This window comes from Erythrolamprus reginae, chromosome 4 (genome assembly GCF_031021105.1).
Source record: "Erythrolamprus reginae isolate rEryReg1 chromosome 4, rEryReg1.hap1, whole genome shotgun sequence".
Classification (NCBI taxonomy): Eukaryota; Metazoa; Chordata; class Lepidosauria; order Squamata; family Dipsadidae; genus Erythrolamprus; species Erythrolamprus reginae.
The window spans coordinates 22,401,828-22,421,778 of record NC_091953.1 but is presented as its reverse complement, the minus strand read 5'-3'; the positions used below and the strand labels follow the sequence as shown (position 1 = coordinate 22,421,778).

The 19,951-nt window shown below is 38.0% G+C and overlaps 1 protein-coding gene across 1 annotated transcript in view; it reads left to right on the top strand.

The window, feature by feature from the left end:
- Positions 1-19,480, top strand: part of ZDHHC20 (zinc finger DHHC-type palmitoyltransferase 20) — an 83,691-nt gene extending 64,211 nt beyond the window's left edge. The window contains exons 10-13 of the mRNA XM_070749774.1: positions 3,226-3,315; positions 7,201-7,316; positions 13,476-13,553; positions 15,014-19,480. Of these exons, the coding sequence (XP_070605875.1) occupies positions 3,226-3,315; positions 7,201-7,316; positions 13,476-13,513 (244 nt within the window). The 3' untranslated portion in view covers positions 13,514-13,553; positions 15,014-19,480. The remainder of the gene's footprint in view (positions 1-3,225; positions 3,316-7,200; positions 7,317-13,475; positions 13,554-15,013) is intronic.
- The last annotated feature ends 471 nt before the right edge of the window (positions 19,481-19,951 follow it).

The window sequence follows — 19,951 nt, the reverse complement described above, 5'->3', positions numbered from 1 at the left end:
TTATGATCACTTGTTCAGTGGCCATTCAAAATTATGACAGCACTGAATGAAAAGGATTTACTATCATTCTGCAAAGATGCAGCCAGTGTAACATCCCTGTGGTTACATATTTATTATTTATTTATTAGTCCAATTTGTATGCTGCCCAACTCCCTAAGGATTCTGGGCGGCTCACAACCAAAAGTAACAAAGTATACTATATTCATATTAAAATATGTAAAAAGAAAACAATTTTAAAACAATTTAAAACTCACAATAAACCATGCCTATCATTTATGGCTGGATCTCAATCATGCATCATCTAATCAATGGCCCAGGCCTGCCAGAAAAGCCAAGACTTTACAGCTTGCCAGAAGGCCAGTAGGGTGGGGGCAGTACAAATCTTAGGAGGTAACTGGTTCCAGAGACCCGGAGCCACCACAGAGAAGGCTCTCCCCTGCAGCCAATACCTGGCTTCTGATCACAATGTTGCAGTGTGCCATGGTTAGGTGATTGCATTTTCTGCCAGCTTCCCACAAAGTCACTGTAGAAATAGGCAGGAAGTTGGAAGTTGCTCTTGCTCCTAACACACTATAGCAGGGGTGTCACATGGCGTCATGTGATGTATCGGGACTTTCCCCCCTTTGCTAAACTGGGCATGGGTGTGGACAGCACATGACATATCTGGCCCGTAGGCTGCAAGTTTGACAACCCTGCACTGTAGTGTTGGCCCATAGGACCCATCTACTCTGTTGTACTCAGGGGCACTTGCCTTCGGGAGCCCATCCCCTGTAGAGCTGCACACCCACCCACATCCTGGAGTCCCTTTTTCACATGACCACACACCCATCTGCACTTCAGAGTGCGCACCCACAGCACCCTATATATAGCATCCATACAGTGACTACCCTACTTGCCTGGAACTCTCAACTTTTTCTACACAGATTGCTGTTGATAGACATTAATAATAATAATAATAATAATAATTTATTAGATTTGTATGCTGCCCCTCTCCGAAGACTCGGGGTGGCTCACAACAATAATAAAAAACAATATTATAGCGAAACAAATCTAATATTAAAAAGAAGCATATAAAAACCCTATCATATTTAAAACCAAACAACACATACATACCAAACATAAAATATAAAAAGCCTGGGGGAAAGGTGTCTCAACTCCCCCATGCCTGGCGGTATAGGTGGGTCTTGAGTGGTTTACGAAAGACTAGGAGGGTGGGGGCAGTTCTAATCTCCGGGGGGAGTTGATTCCAGAAGGCCAGGGCCGCCACAGAGAAGGCTCTTCCCCTGGGGCCGGCCAAACGAGATTGTTTAGTCAACGGGACCCGGAGAAGGCCAACTCTGTGGGACCTTATCGGTCGCTGGGATTCGTGCGGTAGCAGGCGGTTCCGGAGGTACTCTGGTCATTCACATTACACCTTATGACTGCATCACTAAGTAACAAAAATTCTGGTCCTAATTGCAGTCATAACCTGAGGACTGTCTGCTATACTTAGTGTATAATGAAGTCAACATCCACTTCTTAAATATTCTGAGTAGTTCATTAAACTTCAGACACAATTTTTTGCTGAATTAGTCCCAACTCGTAATCATAGAAAGCACTGACATAGGTACTTTACATGCTGCTAGTGTTAGTGCTAATGCTTCAATGAATGTAGCATTGGCCTACATACTACATTCATTGCATGTAGACCAATGAATTCAAAAGGTGTTTGTTAAATATACTGCCATTTTGTAATTGCCATTACAAATAATAGAAACATAGAAGATTGACGGCAGAAAAAAACCTCATGGTCCATCTAGTCTGCCCTTATACTATTTCCTGTATTTTATCTTAGGATGGATATATGTTTATCCCAGGCATGTTTCAATTCAGTTACTATGGATTTACCAACCAGGTCTGCTGGAAGTTTGTTCCAAGTATCTACTATTCTTATAATCCTATAGTACTTGATAAAGTCAGCAATCCAATTAGCCAGTTACAATTAATTTTGATTGACAGTACACCATTAAATAATTTTCAACTCTTAGTGACCATATAGATAGATTCCCTCCATGAATAATTTCTTTAGCAATTGTATAAAAGCCTTTGTTGAAAAATTGTAAATGTTTCAGAATTGTCTGGTCAAAAAAGTTAAGCAAAAATATAGTGTACTCTGGAATTACATAGACTGCACCAGGAATGTGTTTCCGGTCACAATTCAAAGTGTTGGTTATGACCTATAAAGCCCTTCATGGCACCGGACCAGATTACCTCAGGGACCACCTTCTGCCGCACGAATCCCAGTGACCAGTTAGGTCCCACGGAGTGGGTCTTCTCCGGGTCCCGTCAACTAAACAATGCCACTTGGCGGGACCCAGGGGAAGAGCCTTCTCTGTGGTGGCCCCGGCCCTCTGGAACCAACTCCCCCCAGAGATTAGAATTGCCCCCACCCTCCTTGCCTTTCGTAAGCTACTTAAAACCCACCTCTGCCGCCAGGCATGGGGGAATTAAGAAGTGGGTCTTCTCTGGGTCCCGGCAACTAAACAATGCCGCTTGGTGGGACCCAGGGGAAGAGCCTTCTCTGTGGCGACCTCGGCCCTCTGGAACCAACTCCCCCCAGAGATTAGAATTGCCCCCACCCTCCTTGCCTTTCGTAAGCTCCTTAAAACCCACCTCTGCCACCAGGCATGGGGGAATTAAGATTTCTTCTCCCCCTAGGCCTTTACAATTGTATGCATGGTATGTCTGTATGTATGTTTGGTTTTGTATATTAAGGGGCTTTTAATTCGCTTTTAGTATTGGATTATTATTGTATACTGTTTATGATTGCTGTTAGCCGCCCCGAGTTTTCGGAGAGGAGCGGCATATAAATCCAATAAATGAATGAATGAATGAATGAATGTACTGTACTGATAAAGATTGCAAGAATGTACCGTTCAGACATTCCTGGTCTAAAAAGCAGCTTATGAACATTCCATTTTTTTAAGATGACACCTTTTGACATTTGCAGGCAAATTATTAATGTTAAATAATTATTAATACCCTCTGAAAACTACTTGCAACTACAGTAAGCTCTTTCTCGTGCCAGGGACAATACTTGGTGCTGAATATGTCATGTTCATGGTCTATGTACCATTCTTCCACGTTACAGGATGTTTAAAAGCATAAGTTGCATAGATGTTTCTGTTATGTATATTCATCAAGCTAATGAAATACTTGTTCTGCCTTGTTTATTGCGCTGTGCAGCTTAGGAGATGGTTGCAACTTTCCAACACGCCTGGTGATTATGGATCCCGAGCAGCTTGCCGTCTCAAGCCAAAATGAAACTGTTAAAAGGTGCATGCAATGCTTTCTACATAGGTACACAGAGGTCTGCTACTGCACGTCCCCACGCACAGGGGACCACTTTTATCTCATCAGCAGATAACCAGAGACAAGAATTCACTTCTCAAATAGTTCTAAGCCTAATTGCAATTGGTGTGAATGAGAGAAGGAATTCATAGTGTAAGACGTATGAAGAAGCTTGGTATGAAAGTCCCAATTTGCTTGCCCATCATCATCCCTTTGTCTGAATTAAACCGATTGTGAAGTTTCTTATTCTAGAGCAGAGAGAAAAATGCTGAGGTGGGAACCCCACTCTCTTCAGACACAGAGTTAATAAGGATTCTGGTGTGGATTTCTGTGGCGTGAAAACACTCTATTCCAATTTATAAATGACACACCACTTAAGATTGGTCATAGAAACAAAACCAGAGTTGGTAAGAATACGGGATAGAAATGATAGGTTCTGTACAGGTTGTAGATATGGGTGGCCTGCTCTATAAATACCTCTGGCTTTTTTTCTGGCAATGTATGAAAGTGTTAAGGTTCCACTGTAGGAAGTAGACTTCAAGCTTATTCGGCCTGAACATATATACTAAAACAAACTTTGTCCAGGGAAATTAAGAGAGCTGTTTTCTAACACCCAGTCTAGACCCTTGGTTTTTTTAATTTAGAGTCTGGGATAGGGCAGAAAAAAAGGAGAAGATTGCTACCTGGCACCAATGCAAAACTGAATTTATCTTGAGTCATGAAGTTCAAGTCTAGGTGCAGACTAATGATATCTGATTGGATTGTGCAGAATTCTTTTTTTGGGCAAACAGTGTGTGGTTATCATGCTTTTAAGGTAGGCTAAACTAGGAAACCAAGGAAATAAAAGTTAATACTACTTTTATTGCAAAATTACAGTAACAGAGTCATGCAAATCTGACTATACTCCCTCCCCCTTTCCGTTGTCTTAGTGAGAACTAGGGAAGGTCTTTTTCAATCTACATTTCTGCTCCAGACTCACATATATTTTATTTGACCATTGCCTTTGTTGCAGTTGTTCCTTCCTGCTTCTCAAAGTAATTCCTTCTTCCCAATATAATCTATTTGATATTTGTCAGATGTTACTAGTGTGGAGAACGCCATATTCCAAATCAGGTATTCCAAACAAGGCTTTAAATTGCTGGTTGTAATAAGAGAGATTTGTTTTATAAATCTTTTTGTCATGTGAATAGATTGAGAGAGGATCATTGCTGCCTGATGCTAAGGCTGAGCAGAGAGCTGGCCCTTATATGTGGACGATACTTGATGGTCATCCCTGGCAAAGGTCTGCCTCTAAGAAGGCCAGGACTTGGGCAGCGGAAACTGTTAATGAAAACTTTTTTCTTCCCTCTAACCCTATGTATGAATGGGGAAAACTGAAGGTGTTTGGTTATAGTGAAGATCAGCAGTGGGCTATGAGCCAGAGCACTAAATTGCGCTCGCCGCTATGGGTTGTAAGTATTTGCAGGGCCAGCACGATTTTGCTTCTGCAACTGTGGCGGTAGCAAAATTGCACCCAGAGCCACAGGTGCACCTGTTTTTTGCCATGCGTGGAAGCAAAAAACCTCACCAAAACACGGGCGCGTCTGCGGCTCCGTGCGCAATTTTGCTACCTCCACAGGTGCAGAAGCAAAATCTCACAGGTCCCACAAGTACTTATAAGCCGCCGCGGTGAGCACAATTTAGAGTTCCGGTTTATAGCCTACCACTGGTGAAGATTTTCAAAGCTGCAGCCTGGCTGGGTGTTCTTGACTGGGTAATGAAAAGTAGCCAGAACTTTAAGATGGAATAATATCTCATGAAGTCACTAGAGAAGCTTGATAGGCATCATTTCATTGAGAGGCCAGCAATTCAAGGACTCTGGCACTTAACACACCACCTTGGGGAATTGTAGTAAGAGAACGGAGGGTCTTCAATGTTATGGGTTGGTGGCTTAGCCCCTCTTGCCCTTGTGTGCCATAGGTCCTCAGAATATCTATCACTGCATTTTGTTCTGTTTTGGCTAAGCAAAAGGTTCCCAAAAAGGTATCCAAAGAGCAAAATAAAGGAAAAATAGGTTTAAAAAAGTAAAAAATAGTTTAAAAAAAAATAATCTGTGATTTATCTTGATTTTTGAGATGGAAGGAGAACCATGTGTAGTTAGACTTGTTCTCCAGAACAAGGAGAACTTCAAAATAGCTATCTCCTCCAACAAGAACCAATCCTCTCTATCCCTGCCTGTATCCTGGGAAAATAGGATTATCTTTTACCTCAATCTAATGGCACCATTTCAGCAGTAAAGAGAGAAATAGCTGTTGATCCCCCATTTTTCCAAAACGCAGGGGGCTGAAGTTTACAGATGCTGTTTATCATTGGCTGGGCCAGTGCTGCAGAACAAAGGATCATAAATGACCCATCCACGCCCCCTTCCAATTGCTGGCTAAAAACAGAAATAGGCCAAAGGCTTATAGCTTTGGGAAGATCCACAGCCAGAGGAATGGCCAGACAAGAGGCAGTGAAGCCCACAAAAGTAATACGGGTCTGATAAATGTCTTAGAAGGTTTACTCCCTTGTTTCTTGCATTGTAAATGTAAAGGGGTGTTGTACTTTCAAACTTGCAAGGTCCTATTATTGTAATTTTACAATAAAGTAGAATTAATCTAACCAGACGCATTTCTGGAATTACACACCAGGCTAACACTGTATGGGATACATCAATTTTGTTCTATTGTTTGCATTCCTTTTTGTTTTTGTTTTTTAACTTTGTTTTTAGCTTTATTGTAATTGTACATTAATTTCTTGCTTATCCTGTCATATCAAATAAATAAATAAATAAATAAATAAATAAATAAATAAATAAATAAATAAATAAATAAATAAATAGGGGATAGGTATTGGAAACTCTTATCAGTTAAATTGTTTTAATTGAAAAGGCGCAGAAAAGCTTTTGGGCTATTTTTCCATGACTTTGTATATCTGTTCTGTGAAGTTTGCTGAGCTCTTGATTGGATTCTTGCCACCTGTTTTTGACATGCAAGTAGAGAAATTAGAAACATTTCTAATTTGCTGTTTCTTTCAGAGTTTGAATGTAGCATATAAACCACTGAGTTTGAATACCCAAATTAAAATATCCCTGATAGGTAGCCTCTGAACAACTTTAGCTATTTGTTGGTAGAAACAGTTTCCAAGATTACTTGTAATATTCTGTTTAGCAAAATAAAGCAACAGTGTTCAAGGTGTCTGAGTATTATATTTATGGTCATTTTAAAAAAAATCTTGTTTGTGGGACTTTCTTATAAATTTAGAGTTGTTTTTCTTTACGCTAAACATGAATGTTATACAGTAGTTAGGGCAGTGGTTCTCAACCTGAGGGTCAGGACTCCTTTGGGGCTCAACCTACCGTTTCACAGGGCTCACCTAAGACCATAGGAAAAAACAAATTTCCCATGGTGTTAGGAACTAAAGCTTCTATTCTAGCACCTTGGAGCATATTTTTACAATCCGACCAATCGGGCGTTTATAGTTGGGGTGTCCCCCTGAACTTCCTGCCAATCAGCTTAAAGTTCTGTTGGGAGAATTGGCGCTGGACTTATGGTTGGGGGTCACCACAACATGAGGAACTGTATTAAGGGGTCACGGCATTAGAAAGGTTGAGAACCACTGAGTTAGGGCAACAAATCTAAGCTTTGAAAATCTGAACAACCATCAGATGACAGCAGTGACTCTTAAAAAAGAAAAAGTTAAAAATTATTCAAAGTTTGTAGTTAGGTTCTATTGGACGATAGGAATACATAATCTGAAGCAAGAGTGCAGTTTTAAAGATATTTCATGAAGAATTGAATGCGTAAACTTTTGTGGGAATCCATTCTCTCTAACATAGATTTTATTTTTCAGCTCTTCTACTAGTCAGCCATTTCCTACTAGGCCACTCAGCGAATCTCAAAACCGATTGCTCTCTGGTGATAACCAGTGGGCAGAGGTCAGTTCAGAAGATGAAACTGTTAAATCAGGTATGCATAATTATGGTAGCTTGTTACAGGACAGGATTTCACAATTTTCCCCCCTAAATCTATTTTTATTTTATTCCCAAAAAAAAGTTAGCATACAAAATACCCCCAAAAATTAAAAACAAAAAGAAGAAAAGAGAACAAACAAGACTTTTAAAAGAAAAAGGTGCATTAAAAAAGACTTAACACAAAAACGTTGCAAAAATTTATTGGCTAAAAATAAAAAAAATTATAGATCAAATTGTATCCGCAAATATATCCTTAAAAACAGAATTGTTTTTACTAGGCATAATTAGACAAAAGATCAACAAAGATGATTATTATATTATAATTCAAATTCTAACCGCAGCAAGAATCCTGTATGCCCAGACCTGGAAACAGAAGCAAACACCTACTATATTAAACTTTGTAATTAAAGTCATGGTATACGCAGAAATGGCTAAATTAACTATGGAATTACAAAATAGACAAGATACAGTATTTTACCAAGTCTGGGGCAAATGGTATAACTGGCTGAAAAAAAGGAAAATCCTTCATTTAATACAAAACGATAATAATCCAACAAAATAACCTAATTGTGTATACAAATTCCTGCAAGATACTTTACCGCACACACACACACACCACACACACACACACACACACACACACACACACACACACACACACACACATATATATATATATATATATATATATATATATATATATATGTAGATTGTTCTGAGTTCGGGTTTTGCCCTGTGTAATGTTTTGCATGTCTATGCGACGTTTCGGTGAAATCACATTCACCATCTTCAGGCTGGAGTTCCAATCTTTGTGTTGTTGTAAATGGAATATTAGCAAACTGACATTTCTTTCTAGTATGTAGTGTGGGGGTGGAGATTTGCTTTGAATGTAGCAAATAGATTGGGTGACTATGCTTCAGTGATCTGATTGGTTGGTGTAATCATAGTTGTTAGAAGGAATGACATGAAGATTTTATGAAGTTTTTTGTTTAAGGCTGATTTCCAAATATAAAATTCTAAAATCATAATAATTAGAAGGATTGACATGTTGATTATTATGAAGTGTTTATTTTGTTTAAGGCTGGTTTCCAAATCTCTGGCAGGCGGGAGGTATCATCCCTTTTATTTAAACAAAGGGGTCTCTTTTCAATTTCGAAATTGAAAAGAGACCCCTTTGTTTAAATAAAAGGGATGATACCTCCCGCCTGCCAGAGATTTGGAAACCAGCCTTAAACAAAAACACTTCATAAAAATCACCATGTCAATCCTTCTAATAATTATGATTACACCAACCAATCAGATCACTGAAACATAATCACCCAATCTATTTGCTACATTCAAACCAAATCTCCACCCCCACACTATATACTAAGAAGAAATGACAGTTGCAAACATTCCATTTTACAACAGCACGAAGCTTGGAAACTTCAGCCTGATGATGGTGAATGTGATTTCGCCGAAACGTCGCATAAACATGCAAAATATTACACAGGGCAAAACCCGAACTCAGAACAATCTACATACATATACCCGTGAAAATTTACGAAAACAAATATATATATATATATATATATATATAACACCAGAAAAAATGTAAAACTACAGTCCTAATATAACTAATAGAAATTTACAACTACTCTTAAAAAAGGGGGGGAACGACACTCCAACGATGAATATGAACTTTACGTCATAAGGATACGATACACCAGCCGTATGCTGGTCCTATTCTCTATCTTTCCTCTATAAGCTCTTGCCCTTTCTTCTCTTACCTAGCTGTTTTATTCCTTTTCCTTCTTCATTTCTCGCCTTTTGCTCTTCTCTCTTCTCTTTTTCCTTCTACCCCTCTTTTTCCTTTTTCCTTGCTCTATCTTTTCATCTCCTTTTTCCTCCCCCATGTAAATAATGTATACTATTTTAAAATTGCATACTTTAAAACTGCACGAAATTGTACCAATGTCTAAATAGACCTTTTGTTTTTTGTATTCCCTTCCCCATGTATTTGTAATAAAGATTTTTTTAAAAAGAAAAAAGACTTAACACATATTGTCCCCCCTAGTTGAATGCTGATTAATACAACAATATTAGTTTCCCACCCGTTCTGAAAAAGGGCCAAAAGTTTTTAAATTACTAATTCTATTTACAAGTTGTTAAACTATCATCAGTACGCAGTATTAATAAAAAGAAATACTTAACAGGAAGGACAATAATAAAAGACAAGATTAAAATTCCAAAAACCTTTGTTAATGAACTCTTATAGTAATCAACTCATAGAAAATTTATGGCTTCATAATCATCCCAAATTATTCCACATATTAACCCTGATTGATCCTGGATCAAATATCCATGTTTGTTTCTTAATATCATCTCTCAATTGTCTGGTTAAACACAATGCATCCAATCTCCAAAGCCATTTTGTCCTCTAAAAAAAATTTCAGATGAAATTGTTCCCTAGTTAAATGTGATAAATCTAAGAAGAAATTACATTAAATTATTCAATGTGGTAGATAAGAACAGAATATTTTTGGGATATTTTGATCCAAAATTTAAAATGATTAAGAAAAATAAACTCCAAAACTTTTGCAAATTGGCAAAATACAAAATCCCTGTAGTGAATGTCCAATAAAAATGTAAATTGAACAAACTTCCAGCAGACGTGGTTGGTAAATCCACAGTAACTGAATTTAAACATGCCTGGGATAAACATATATCCAATGTAAGATAAAATACAGGAAATAGTATAAGGGCAGACTAGATGTCTTCTATGTTTCTATGTTTCTAAAAGCACTTTCACTATCCAAAGAAACACAATGTTTCCTTATGGAAAAGCTGAAGTTAATGAAAATATCCAAATAGATCAAAGGAAAAACCAAAAAAGAACAGATAAAATCCAGCAGGGAGGAAGCATTCAGCTAGCCAATTAACTTTTAAAGATAAAAACAGAGCAAAGTGAATTTAAAACCCAGGTTTCGCTTATGGGAACGGTTTGTTGATAGGAAAAGTTGGATAAAATACCAATGACTTTCCGGTTGCTCTCATAGGGAACTGCAATCTTCAAGATCCCCCCCCTCCCTGTTCTGACCTGGGCTTCCTGATAAATCATAAAACACAGACATAGTCCCAAGAAACTTCTTTTTATTTCAATGGCTGTGAATTACATTCATTCCCAGCCGTAATAAGTCCCAAACAATGTTAATTAGTCCGACAGAAATCTCCAAAGTCTTTTGGAAGAAGGCTGATAACCACCAACCTTTACCTCTTGACACGCTGCCAAAGACTAATTTTCAAGGAACTTTGCAAGGCACGGAGTTCCTCTTGTTTCCATACTGGTGCACTGCACGGACATTGTGATGTTTTGCACGTGCATCGCTACGCTTGTGCATACGTCCCCTTGCACAGTTTTGCTTTCACACATGCGCTGAAGCAAAAAAGTGCCGAAAAATAGTAAAAAAAAAATGATGCTGTGCACAGACTGGGAAACACAGCAGCAGAGCTATCGCCCGCAAATTGCACAATCTGCGGGCCACTACCAGACTACTGCACCGGGGCGCACCGGTAGGACAGAGTCAGAACTGAGCTGCTAAGTTACACCGATCAGAATTGAACCAAGTTGCTTCCCGCAATGAGCACATCCGTTTGCTCCACTTCTATATCCAATGGGAGGGGCCAATAATCTCCAAGCCTTATTCCAAAGTAGCCCCTAGCCTTCTGGCAGCTCTGCGCATGTATGCATTGGGAACAAGCTCTCTTGGTTCCTCTGCCTTGCTCATATCAGCCTCTGGAGGCTCCAGAGTTAGCAGAGACCTCCCAGATGGCCTGGACTGGATCTCTGCCTCTGACACCAAGCCTTCTCCAGACTCTAGGACTGGCCCATGTTCCTCCCCAACCTCCTCAGTGTCCAACTCTGCAGCCAGCTCCGCAGGCCGCTGGAAGATCACAACACCCCAAGTGCGGTCCACAGCCATCCAAAAGTCATACGGCGCATGAATGTCCTCCATTCAAGTGCCTCCATTCAAATCCAGGGACCAAGACTGCCAAAGAACCAGTTTTTGGCAACAAAAACAGCAGATCATCGACAGGAGAGAAAACTTTTCCTACTGGGCAGGAGCCATCTTAATAATAATAATAATAATAATAATAATAATAATAATAATAATACAGTGTTCCCTCGATTTTCGCGGGTTCAAATTTCGCGAATAGCCTATACCACGGTTTTTCAAAAAATATTAATTAAAAAATACTTTGCGGCTTTTTTCCCTATACCACGGTTTTTCCCACCCAATGACATCATATGTCATCGCCAAGCTAATAATATTTGCAAATAAATAACAAACAAAAAAATATTGTTAATAAATAATTATGTTTATAAATATCAGGATCACTGTCTTATTCAATGGTGAGTACCAGTAATAATGGTGAGTAAATGGTTGTTAAGGGAATGGGAAATGGTAATTTAGGGGTTTAAAGTGTTAAGGGAAGGCTTGTGATACTGTCCATAGCCACAAATGGTGTATTTACTTACGCATCCCCCACGGAAATCGAGGGAACACTGTAATAATAATAGTAGTAGTAGTGGTAATAATAACAACAACAACAACAACAACAACAGAGTTGGGAGGGACCTTGGAGGTCTTCTAGTCCAACCCCCTGCTTAAGCAGGAAACCCTACACTACTTCAGACAGATGGTTATCCAACATTTGCTTAAAAACTTCCAGTGTTGGGCCATTCACAACTTCTGGAGGCAAGCTGTTCCACTGATTAACTATTTTGACTGTCAGGAATTTTCTCCTTAGCTCTAAGTTACTTCTTTCCTTGTTTAGTTTCCACCTATTGCTTCTGGTTCTACCCTCAGGTGCTTTGGAGAATAGGTTGACTCCTTCTTCTTTGTGGCAACCCCTAAGATATTGGAACACTGCTATCATGCCCCTCTGGGCCCTTCTTTTCATAAAACTAGCCATGCCCAGTTCCTGCAACCGTTCTTCATATGTTTTAGCCTCCAGTCCCCTAAGCATCTTTGTCGCTCTTCTCTGCACTTTTTCTAGTGTCTCAATATCCTTTTTGCATAGTGGTGACCAAAACTGAATGCCGTATTCCAAGAGTGGCCTTACCAAGACCTTATAAAGTGGTATTAACACTTCACGTGATCTTGATTCTATCCCTCTGTTAATGCAGCTCATAACTGTGTTGGCTTTTTTGGCAGCTGCTGCACACTGCTGGCTCATATTTAAATGGTTGTCCACTAGGACTCCAAGATCCCTCTAACAGTTACTACTGTTGAGCAATGTACCACATATACTGTACCTGTGCATTTTGTTTTTCTTGCCTAAACGTAGAACCTATCTTGGGGAAGGATTTCACAATTCCTATTGAAAACAAATATCTGGAGAGGATCTATCAAATTTATATGGCCCACCCATTTCCTAAAAAGATTCTCATCAACATACTACAATTAAAACAATAAACACATAAAAGCAATCATTCTTTAAAATATGATCAGTCACTATTAAAATAATTAAAACATTGAAGGCAATGAATATCGGCAAACAAAACACAACTAGTTGGCGTGAACTGCTAGTACAGTACCACTTTATAAAACTCCAATAAGACCACACCAGGAATACTGAACCAATTTTGGTCACCATACTACAAAAAGGATGTAGAGACTTTGCAAAAAGTTCAGAGAAGAGCAATTAAGATAATCAAAGGCCTGGAGAATAAAACATATGAAGAAGCCTAAAGAAAAGAATTAGGGGTGACATGATAGCAGTGTTTCAGTATTTGAGGGGCTGCCACAAAGGGTCAAATTATTCTACAAAGCACCAGAGGGCAGGACAAGAAGCAATGGATGGAAACTAATCAAAGAAGCAACCTGGAATTGAGAAGAAGCTTCCTAACCATAATGACAATTAACCAGTGGAACAGTTTGCCTCCAGAAATCGTAGGCGTTCTATCATTGGATATTTTTAGCAGTCAATTTTTAATCTAAACAGTCACTTATCTAAAATGGTATAGGTTCTCCTGATTGAGCAGGGGCTGGAGTAGAAGATCTCTAAGGTCCCTTCCAGCTCAATGTATTCTAAACTAAGTAGTAATTTCATCCTCCTTTGTTTCTGATGTGTAAAACCTCTAACTCAGACTCTTTTTTTTCTTTTTCAGGTGTAAAAAAACATATTATAGTTTCATTGCAGAGCTGATCTTATCTCAGTACCCATTTCTTTCAGAGAAGGAGAAATGGTAAGAAAAGTCAATATGACTTTGATTCCAAAATCTTTTATGTAAACGGGAAAGAAAATATGGGACACACCATAGGCCAATGATGGCGAACCTCTTTTGGTTTATGTGCCAAAAAGGTAATGTATGCGCGCACTAGTGTGTGTGCATATGCCCATAGCCATTCCCTCCACCCAGGCATGCGCACAACCCACCCACCCTGCCCTCGTGCATATGCACAGCCCTCACTGAAGCCCCGGTGGGTGAAAAACGGCCCAACGGGCAAACTGAAGGTTCTGAAAAACGGACTTCTGGTTGTGCTGTTTTTCACACTCTGAAGGATTCAGGGAAGCTTCCTGAAGCCCCAAAGTGCAAAAAACCAGCACAACGGGCAAACCGGAAGTCCATTTTTTTGAACTTCCGGTTTGCCCATTGGGCCGTTTTTTTGCATTCTAGGGTTTCAGGAAGTTTTGCGTGCCCTGTGAATGGCTCAGTCTGTGCCACCTGTGGCACGAGTGCCATAGGTTCGCCATCACTGCCATGGGCTGACTTTAAGTAGCACTTAATAATAAAATACTTTCTGTCGTTGCATATTTTTTATGATAGCTTATTTTTAACCTCTTCATTCCACAAGGTTACCATATTAAGCATTGGTTTAATTTGATCTGCTTCCAAATTTAACAGCTTTTTAATTCTGTTCTGCAAAAAGAAATAAATGTAAATAAATGTAAATAAATTTAATAGGAAAGTGAACACAAGAACAAGGGGACACAATCTGAAGTTAGTTGGGGGAAAGATCAAAAGCAACATGAGAAAATATTATTTCACTGAAAGAGTAGTAGATCCTTGGAACAAACTTCCAGCAGACGTGGTTGGTAAATCCACAGTAACTGAATTTAAACATGCCTGGGATAAACATAGATCCATCCTAAGATAAAAATACAGGAAATAGTATAAGGGCAGACTGGATGGACCATGAGGTCTTTTTCTCCCGTCAGTCTTCTATGTTCCTATGTTTCTAAGTGTATGAAATAAAGACAAATGCTGCTTTAAATCCAATTTTTGTCTGAAATACAGAAAAGAGATTTCCGGTATTGATACTAAACCTCCCATGTTGTATTTTTTCGACAACGGTAGATAGATTTCATCAAGTTGCAAGCTAAAATTTTTTTTAAAAACAGATAAAGACCTCCAGAGAAGATGGAACGTTTGTAAATCACTGACAGGGTAGAAATCTCCTGTGTATATAAATAATAATAATTTGTATAAAGTAACAGTTTGGCAAGAAAAAGCTGATTTAGCAAAGCAAGTGGCAACTCAGGTTTCATATGTGCATTAGTATCTCTTCTGAAAAATTTTTCTTCCATACAGCAATTCATAGCAGAGAAATCAATTTTCAATGCAGAATTAGCCATGGGTTTTTTTTACTTGCCTTTACTTATCTTTATTCCATACAATACTTATACAGTTTGTTTTCCAAATAGATTTCTACAATACATTTGTGCTTGGATATTATTTTTGTAAGGAAGACACACCAATAAATCAATGGAACAGTTCCAGCATGTTAACAAGACACGGAAAATGAGATCGTTGATGGTATCCAGTGGATGCTTTATAAGCACTTCCGGTGCAGAAAGTCTGATGCCTTAAGATTCGTGATGTGCATTTCTGCAAAGCTATTACAAAGGCCAAATCCTCAAATGCCCTGCAAGGCTCCGCAGGACTCCGATGTGCAGAAACTATGCATTCCAGCTGCACTGTGGTAGCGACTGATTCTGCAAACTTCATGCGTGAAGCAACGCCATGCCGATACCATTACTTTCGTAACAGTTCTGTGGAAGGAAAGTGGGGTAGGGGAGGGTAGTCATATAGTTCACGATAGCATTTCACCATTAACATTCCACAATACAGTTCTATGTGGCTCAAACCACCTGGTGGACTTCTGATATTTGGTACTTTTGTATGTTTCCCCCCCCCCCCCCATAACCATCATGAGTTAACCAGTAGTAATGGTAGACATGTTGTAAAGCAGCCAATCAAAAACTATGACTTTCTAACGTTCTCTGATAATCAAAGTCCTTTTTTTTTTCAAACTTGATTTATGGCAGATACGGTAATGTTACAATACTGTACAGTATTAGAAGTGCAAAGCTTTCTCAGCTCACTAGCAATTGGAAGCGCTAATTGAGAAAAAATATTTTCCTGAGCAATTTTGGCCATTGTTTTTAAGAAATCTGATGTTTTTGTTTCTTGGGAATATGGAAAACTGATGTTCTCCCTTCCCATTTTAGAATGTTTAATAATTGGGAGTTTTATTGGTTACCATTTTTGGCCTGATATCCCCAATATACCTATTCTTTTTTTAAGACTGCAGGTTATTCAGCCATGAACATAAAACATTTCTTTTTCTTGCTGTTCTTGGTTTTTTAAAAATAGAAAATAAGCTGGCATGAAAGTGTTATTGAGGGATTGGATTTCATAACCTCCTGCACTAGGAACATTGAGTGAACTGGGGAAGGAACTGTTCACAGCCATCTGGTTTCATTGTACAGGATTCCCCGTCTTTTCTATCTCTCTTTGATCCTGGATCTAATCCTGCCCTTTAACAATAAATACTGATGTATACTTTCGGTGCAACGGTAAATGCTTACATTGATCTGTTAGAGCAGGTGGGTCAAACTCACGGTGTCACATTGACGTCATGGGACGTATCAGAACTTTCCTCTCTTCGCTAAAACGGGTGTAGGCGTGACCAGCGCATGATGCCTCCAGCCCACGGGTCGGGAGTTTGACAGCCCTGTGTTACAAGGTAGAGAGACACTGGATACTTGACTCTGACAAGAACCGTACGCATACATTTCCTTTCCCACAAATCTTCAATCCTCCAAGCAATGTTCTGATTATTATGACCCTTAACAATGTGGCAGATGTAGAAATTTAGCTCCTACAAATTCTGGAAGTTGGTGCCCACATATTAAAGTGGCTAAGGTTGAGAAAGATTTTGAAGAGGATAATCTCTCTCTCGCGCTCTGCGGTTGTAAAAGGGGTTCCTGCCCTATATATACTTTTTAAATCTATTGCCATTGGTTGCATCTCAACAGTTCTACATTTCTTATTTCAAACCATAAAGCGAAATTCGTACAAGTGATGTATTTTTTTTAAAAAATGATTTGGGGTATTACAAAGAACGGGGTAGAATAAAACGCTATGTAAAATATGTTATAAAATGTATATTTTATAACATATTTAACATTTTAAATTAAAATAAAATGCTGTATAAAATAAAATATGTATCGATGTGGCTTTTCCCAAATTAATTTCTAAAATGAGAAGAAATAAAAGACATTGTGCAGTTCTTGTGACTTCATGCTGCATCCTGTCTTTACAGTGCAAGTTAGGTTCAAGGTCCCATTTGCCTCTTTGGTCAGATAATGTTGTTCAGTGCTACGAATTAGTGCTATCTCGTACATCTAGATATAGGAAGGATGAGATAAAATGAGGTCAGACTGCTAGAACACAGTACAAATTCCACAAATCCACCACTAGAAGTTACAGCAAATACATTATCCCTTAAATTATTTGGTACATAGGAAAGATCAGTTATTGCAAGCTAATTGTAATGATATGTGGGAAGGATCTTGGAAGATGGAGAAGAGCCATAGCCAGGGGATGAGTTGGATAACAGCAACTTAGGCCATGGAAGCAATGTGGATGTCTCAGAAGAGAACTTCTATGGTTTTTTGGACCTTAAAGATGACAAGGGAGCATGCTTCCTTTCTGGACCATCTTGTAAGGCTGACATCAGTCTTGCAGCTCTGAAAGTATGTTTCTGCTGTGGCCTTTTTGGTCCAGGAAACTAGGAAGGGTTCTTTCAGAGATATTTTCCACACCTACATAGCTTCCTTAGACTAAGCTGCCTCTTGTCCAACCATTTCTCTGGCTGTGGCTCTTCCCGTCTCCTAAAGTCATTCCCATTCCCATTCCACCAATAACCTGACTACAGCAAAAGGTTGTCTTAAAAGATAATAAAAATTCAAATGCATCAGTAGAAATGAATGGATAACAGGGTTCTCTGAGTAAAGTATATATAGAAATAATAGCTTTTTGCACTTGTTTGTTTGGTATCTATCTCCAGTAATGATTAGAGGTAAATTTTAAACTATTTTGGCAATACTTAGTATTTTAAATTATTTTGCAATCTTTAAGCCATTGAAAAAGTCCCCAGTGATTAGTGAAACCAACTGTATTAGGGGTGTCAAACTCATGTTGTCACGGCAGCATCACATGACATATGGGGACTTTTCCCCCCTTCGCTAAACAGAGCATGAGGAGTTTGACAGCTCTGATCTATATGTTGGGTCAGAAAGAAAAGTGTTCATAATACTGAATTGTAACTAACAGGTAGAAAATCTTATTAATTTCAAAAAATTATACCAAAGAGTATGATATATCATGCTGATTGTATTGGAAGATGTGTAGATTTTATTTAAGTGCTTTATCAAATCATTTTGCTAATGAACATGTAATGGTATAATTAGAAACATTTTATGTATGCTCATTTTGGGGAATTATAGCTTGCATATTGTAAGCATAGATTCTTGGTTGCCTTAGGAAGTCCTTCCCAGTTATTGTTTTGTTTTAGTTCTACAAACTTAAGACTTGATTTATTGGCTGCTATTATAAATTAGATTTTATGCTACAGTTTTAAGTAAAACAAGTATTTTCTAGTAATTATTATTTCTTATTTCAAGGAATTGTAATTAATAGAAAATGTTTAAAACATCACTTGATTAAACAGATCTCTGGCATCCTGTGTTGGAGAAATGTCCTAGCAATTGTTATTTTTGTAATTTTCTATTAATGTAGTGACAAAGTCCAAGCAATTAAATGACACAATTTACAATACTGTATACAATTTCATTTAGATCGTAGTTACCAAAACTGTATCTCATACAACTGTATTACCAAATAGGTTTTCAGTTAGTCTTAAAAATCCAATGTGTATTTCCAGATTATACTTGAAAATTTTAATAGACTGAGACTCCATGTTTACAAAATAAATTACTAAAGATGTCTTTTAGAGGATTGAATTAAATGGTTCATACTTTGATCATATTTTGAGATAACATTTTTGTTTCCTAGTACCAAAGAACTGATAAACTATCCAACATCTTATAGTCTATTGCAATCCTAGCATCTCCCAAGATTCTTAAGTTACACTGGGAAAGCTTCAGAAAGTAGTTTAAAAATTGTGGGTTTTTACCTTTATCCTAAATATATTTACTTGGAAGCTCTTATTTTGTAAACATGACAAACTATATGGCTCAAGACTGCACATTGTAGGGTATTACGGAAATGCTATCCACTATGTCTTGTTTTTCCCCAGTATAAATTAATAGAATGGTATAGTTTGGCCAAAATTGTTGCAACCTGTGTTATATACCAATGGGTACATCAGACACAGTGCACTGTTATTATGACAAAGGTGTATGCAGATATTTTACTTAAATATAGATCTCTCTGTTGTAGTAGTAGGCTTGCAAGTATTCAAATCTAAAATGGTATGAGGATACTTAGAGGATACATAATGTGAATGATGCATCTGTTCTTTATGTTGCAGATAGTATTCCTATGCACAGAAAAAGCATATTGCCACTAATAATTTAATAAAGACTTTTTAAATGGGCTTTTATAAATGAAGTATGTAAGAGAGATCACTTTGCCTGGAATTTTCCTATTTTTAACTGCACCTTGTAATATCTTCATGTATATTTTCCACCAGTGTAATTAATTTTCAATCATGTTTGACTTTTGTATATCAAAATACAGATCATGTCTTAATTATAACTGTTTTTAAGAAGCCCATCTTTGCCAAATTGATGATACATTAATGTGTTATGACATAATGAATGCATAAGAAAATAAATAACTTGGGAACAGGCTTTCGGCTATACTGTATTTGGATTTCAGTTATTTCGCATTGTCATAAATGAGTAGGGACATAAGGAGAAAATGCATTTAGCCTCTATTGAAACGGAAAATGCCTCACTTTTATGCACTGCCTAGGGAGTCTTAAAAGCAAATCTCTTCCACTTCTTAATTCAATTAACATAACACTCATTAACCGATGATTAAAATCTTATTTGGTTTCTTTTCTGTTATTAACATTTCAAGGGCAGCTTTAACATACTCTAAATTAGTCTTCCAAATAAGATATTTACTGAGCCTGTACCACTGGCAACCATCTAGCTTTGCTTTAGCCATTCCTTAATAACTCTTTCAATCAGGTGACTGTCCTAAATCCAAATACAGTACTTGATTTTATACCAGTGGTTCTCAATCTTTTCTTCACCCCATTTTTCTCTTTAAATATGTTTTGTGGCCACAGACCCTGAAGATCTAAATCATAACATTTCTTGAAG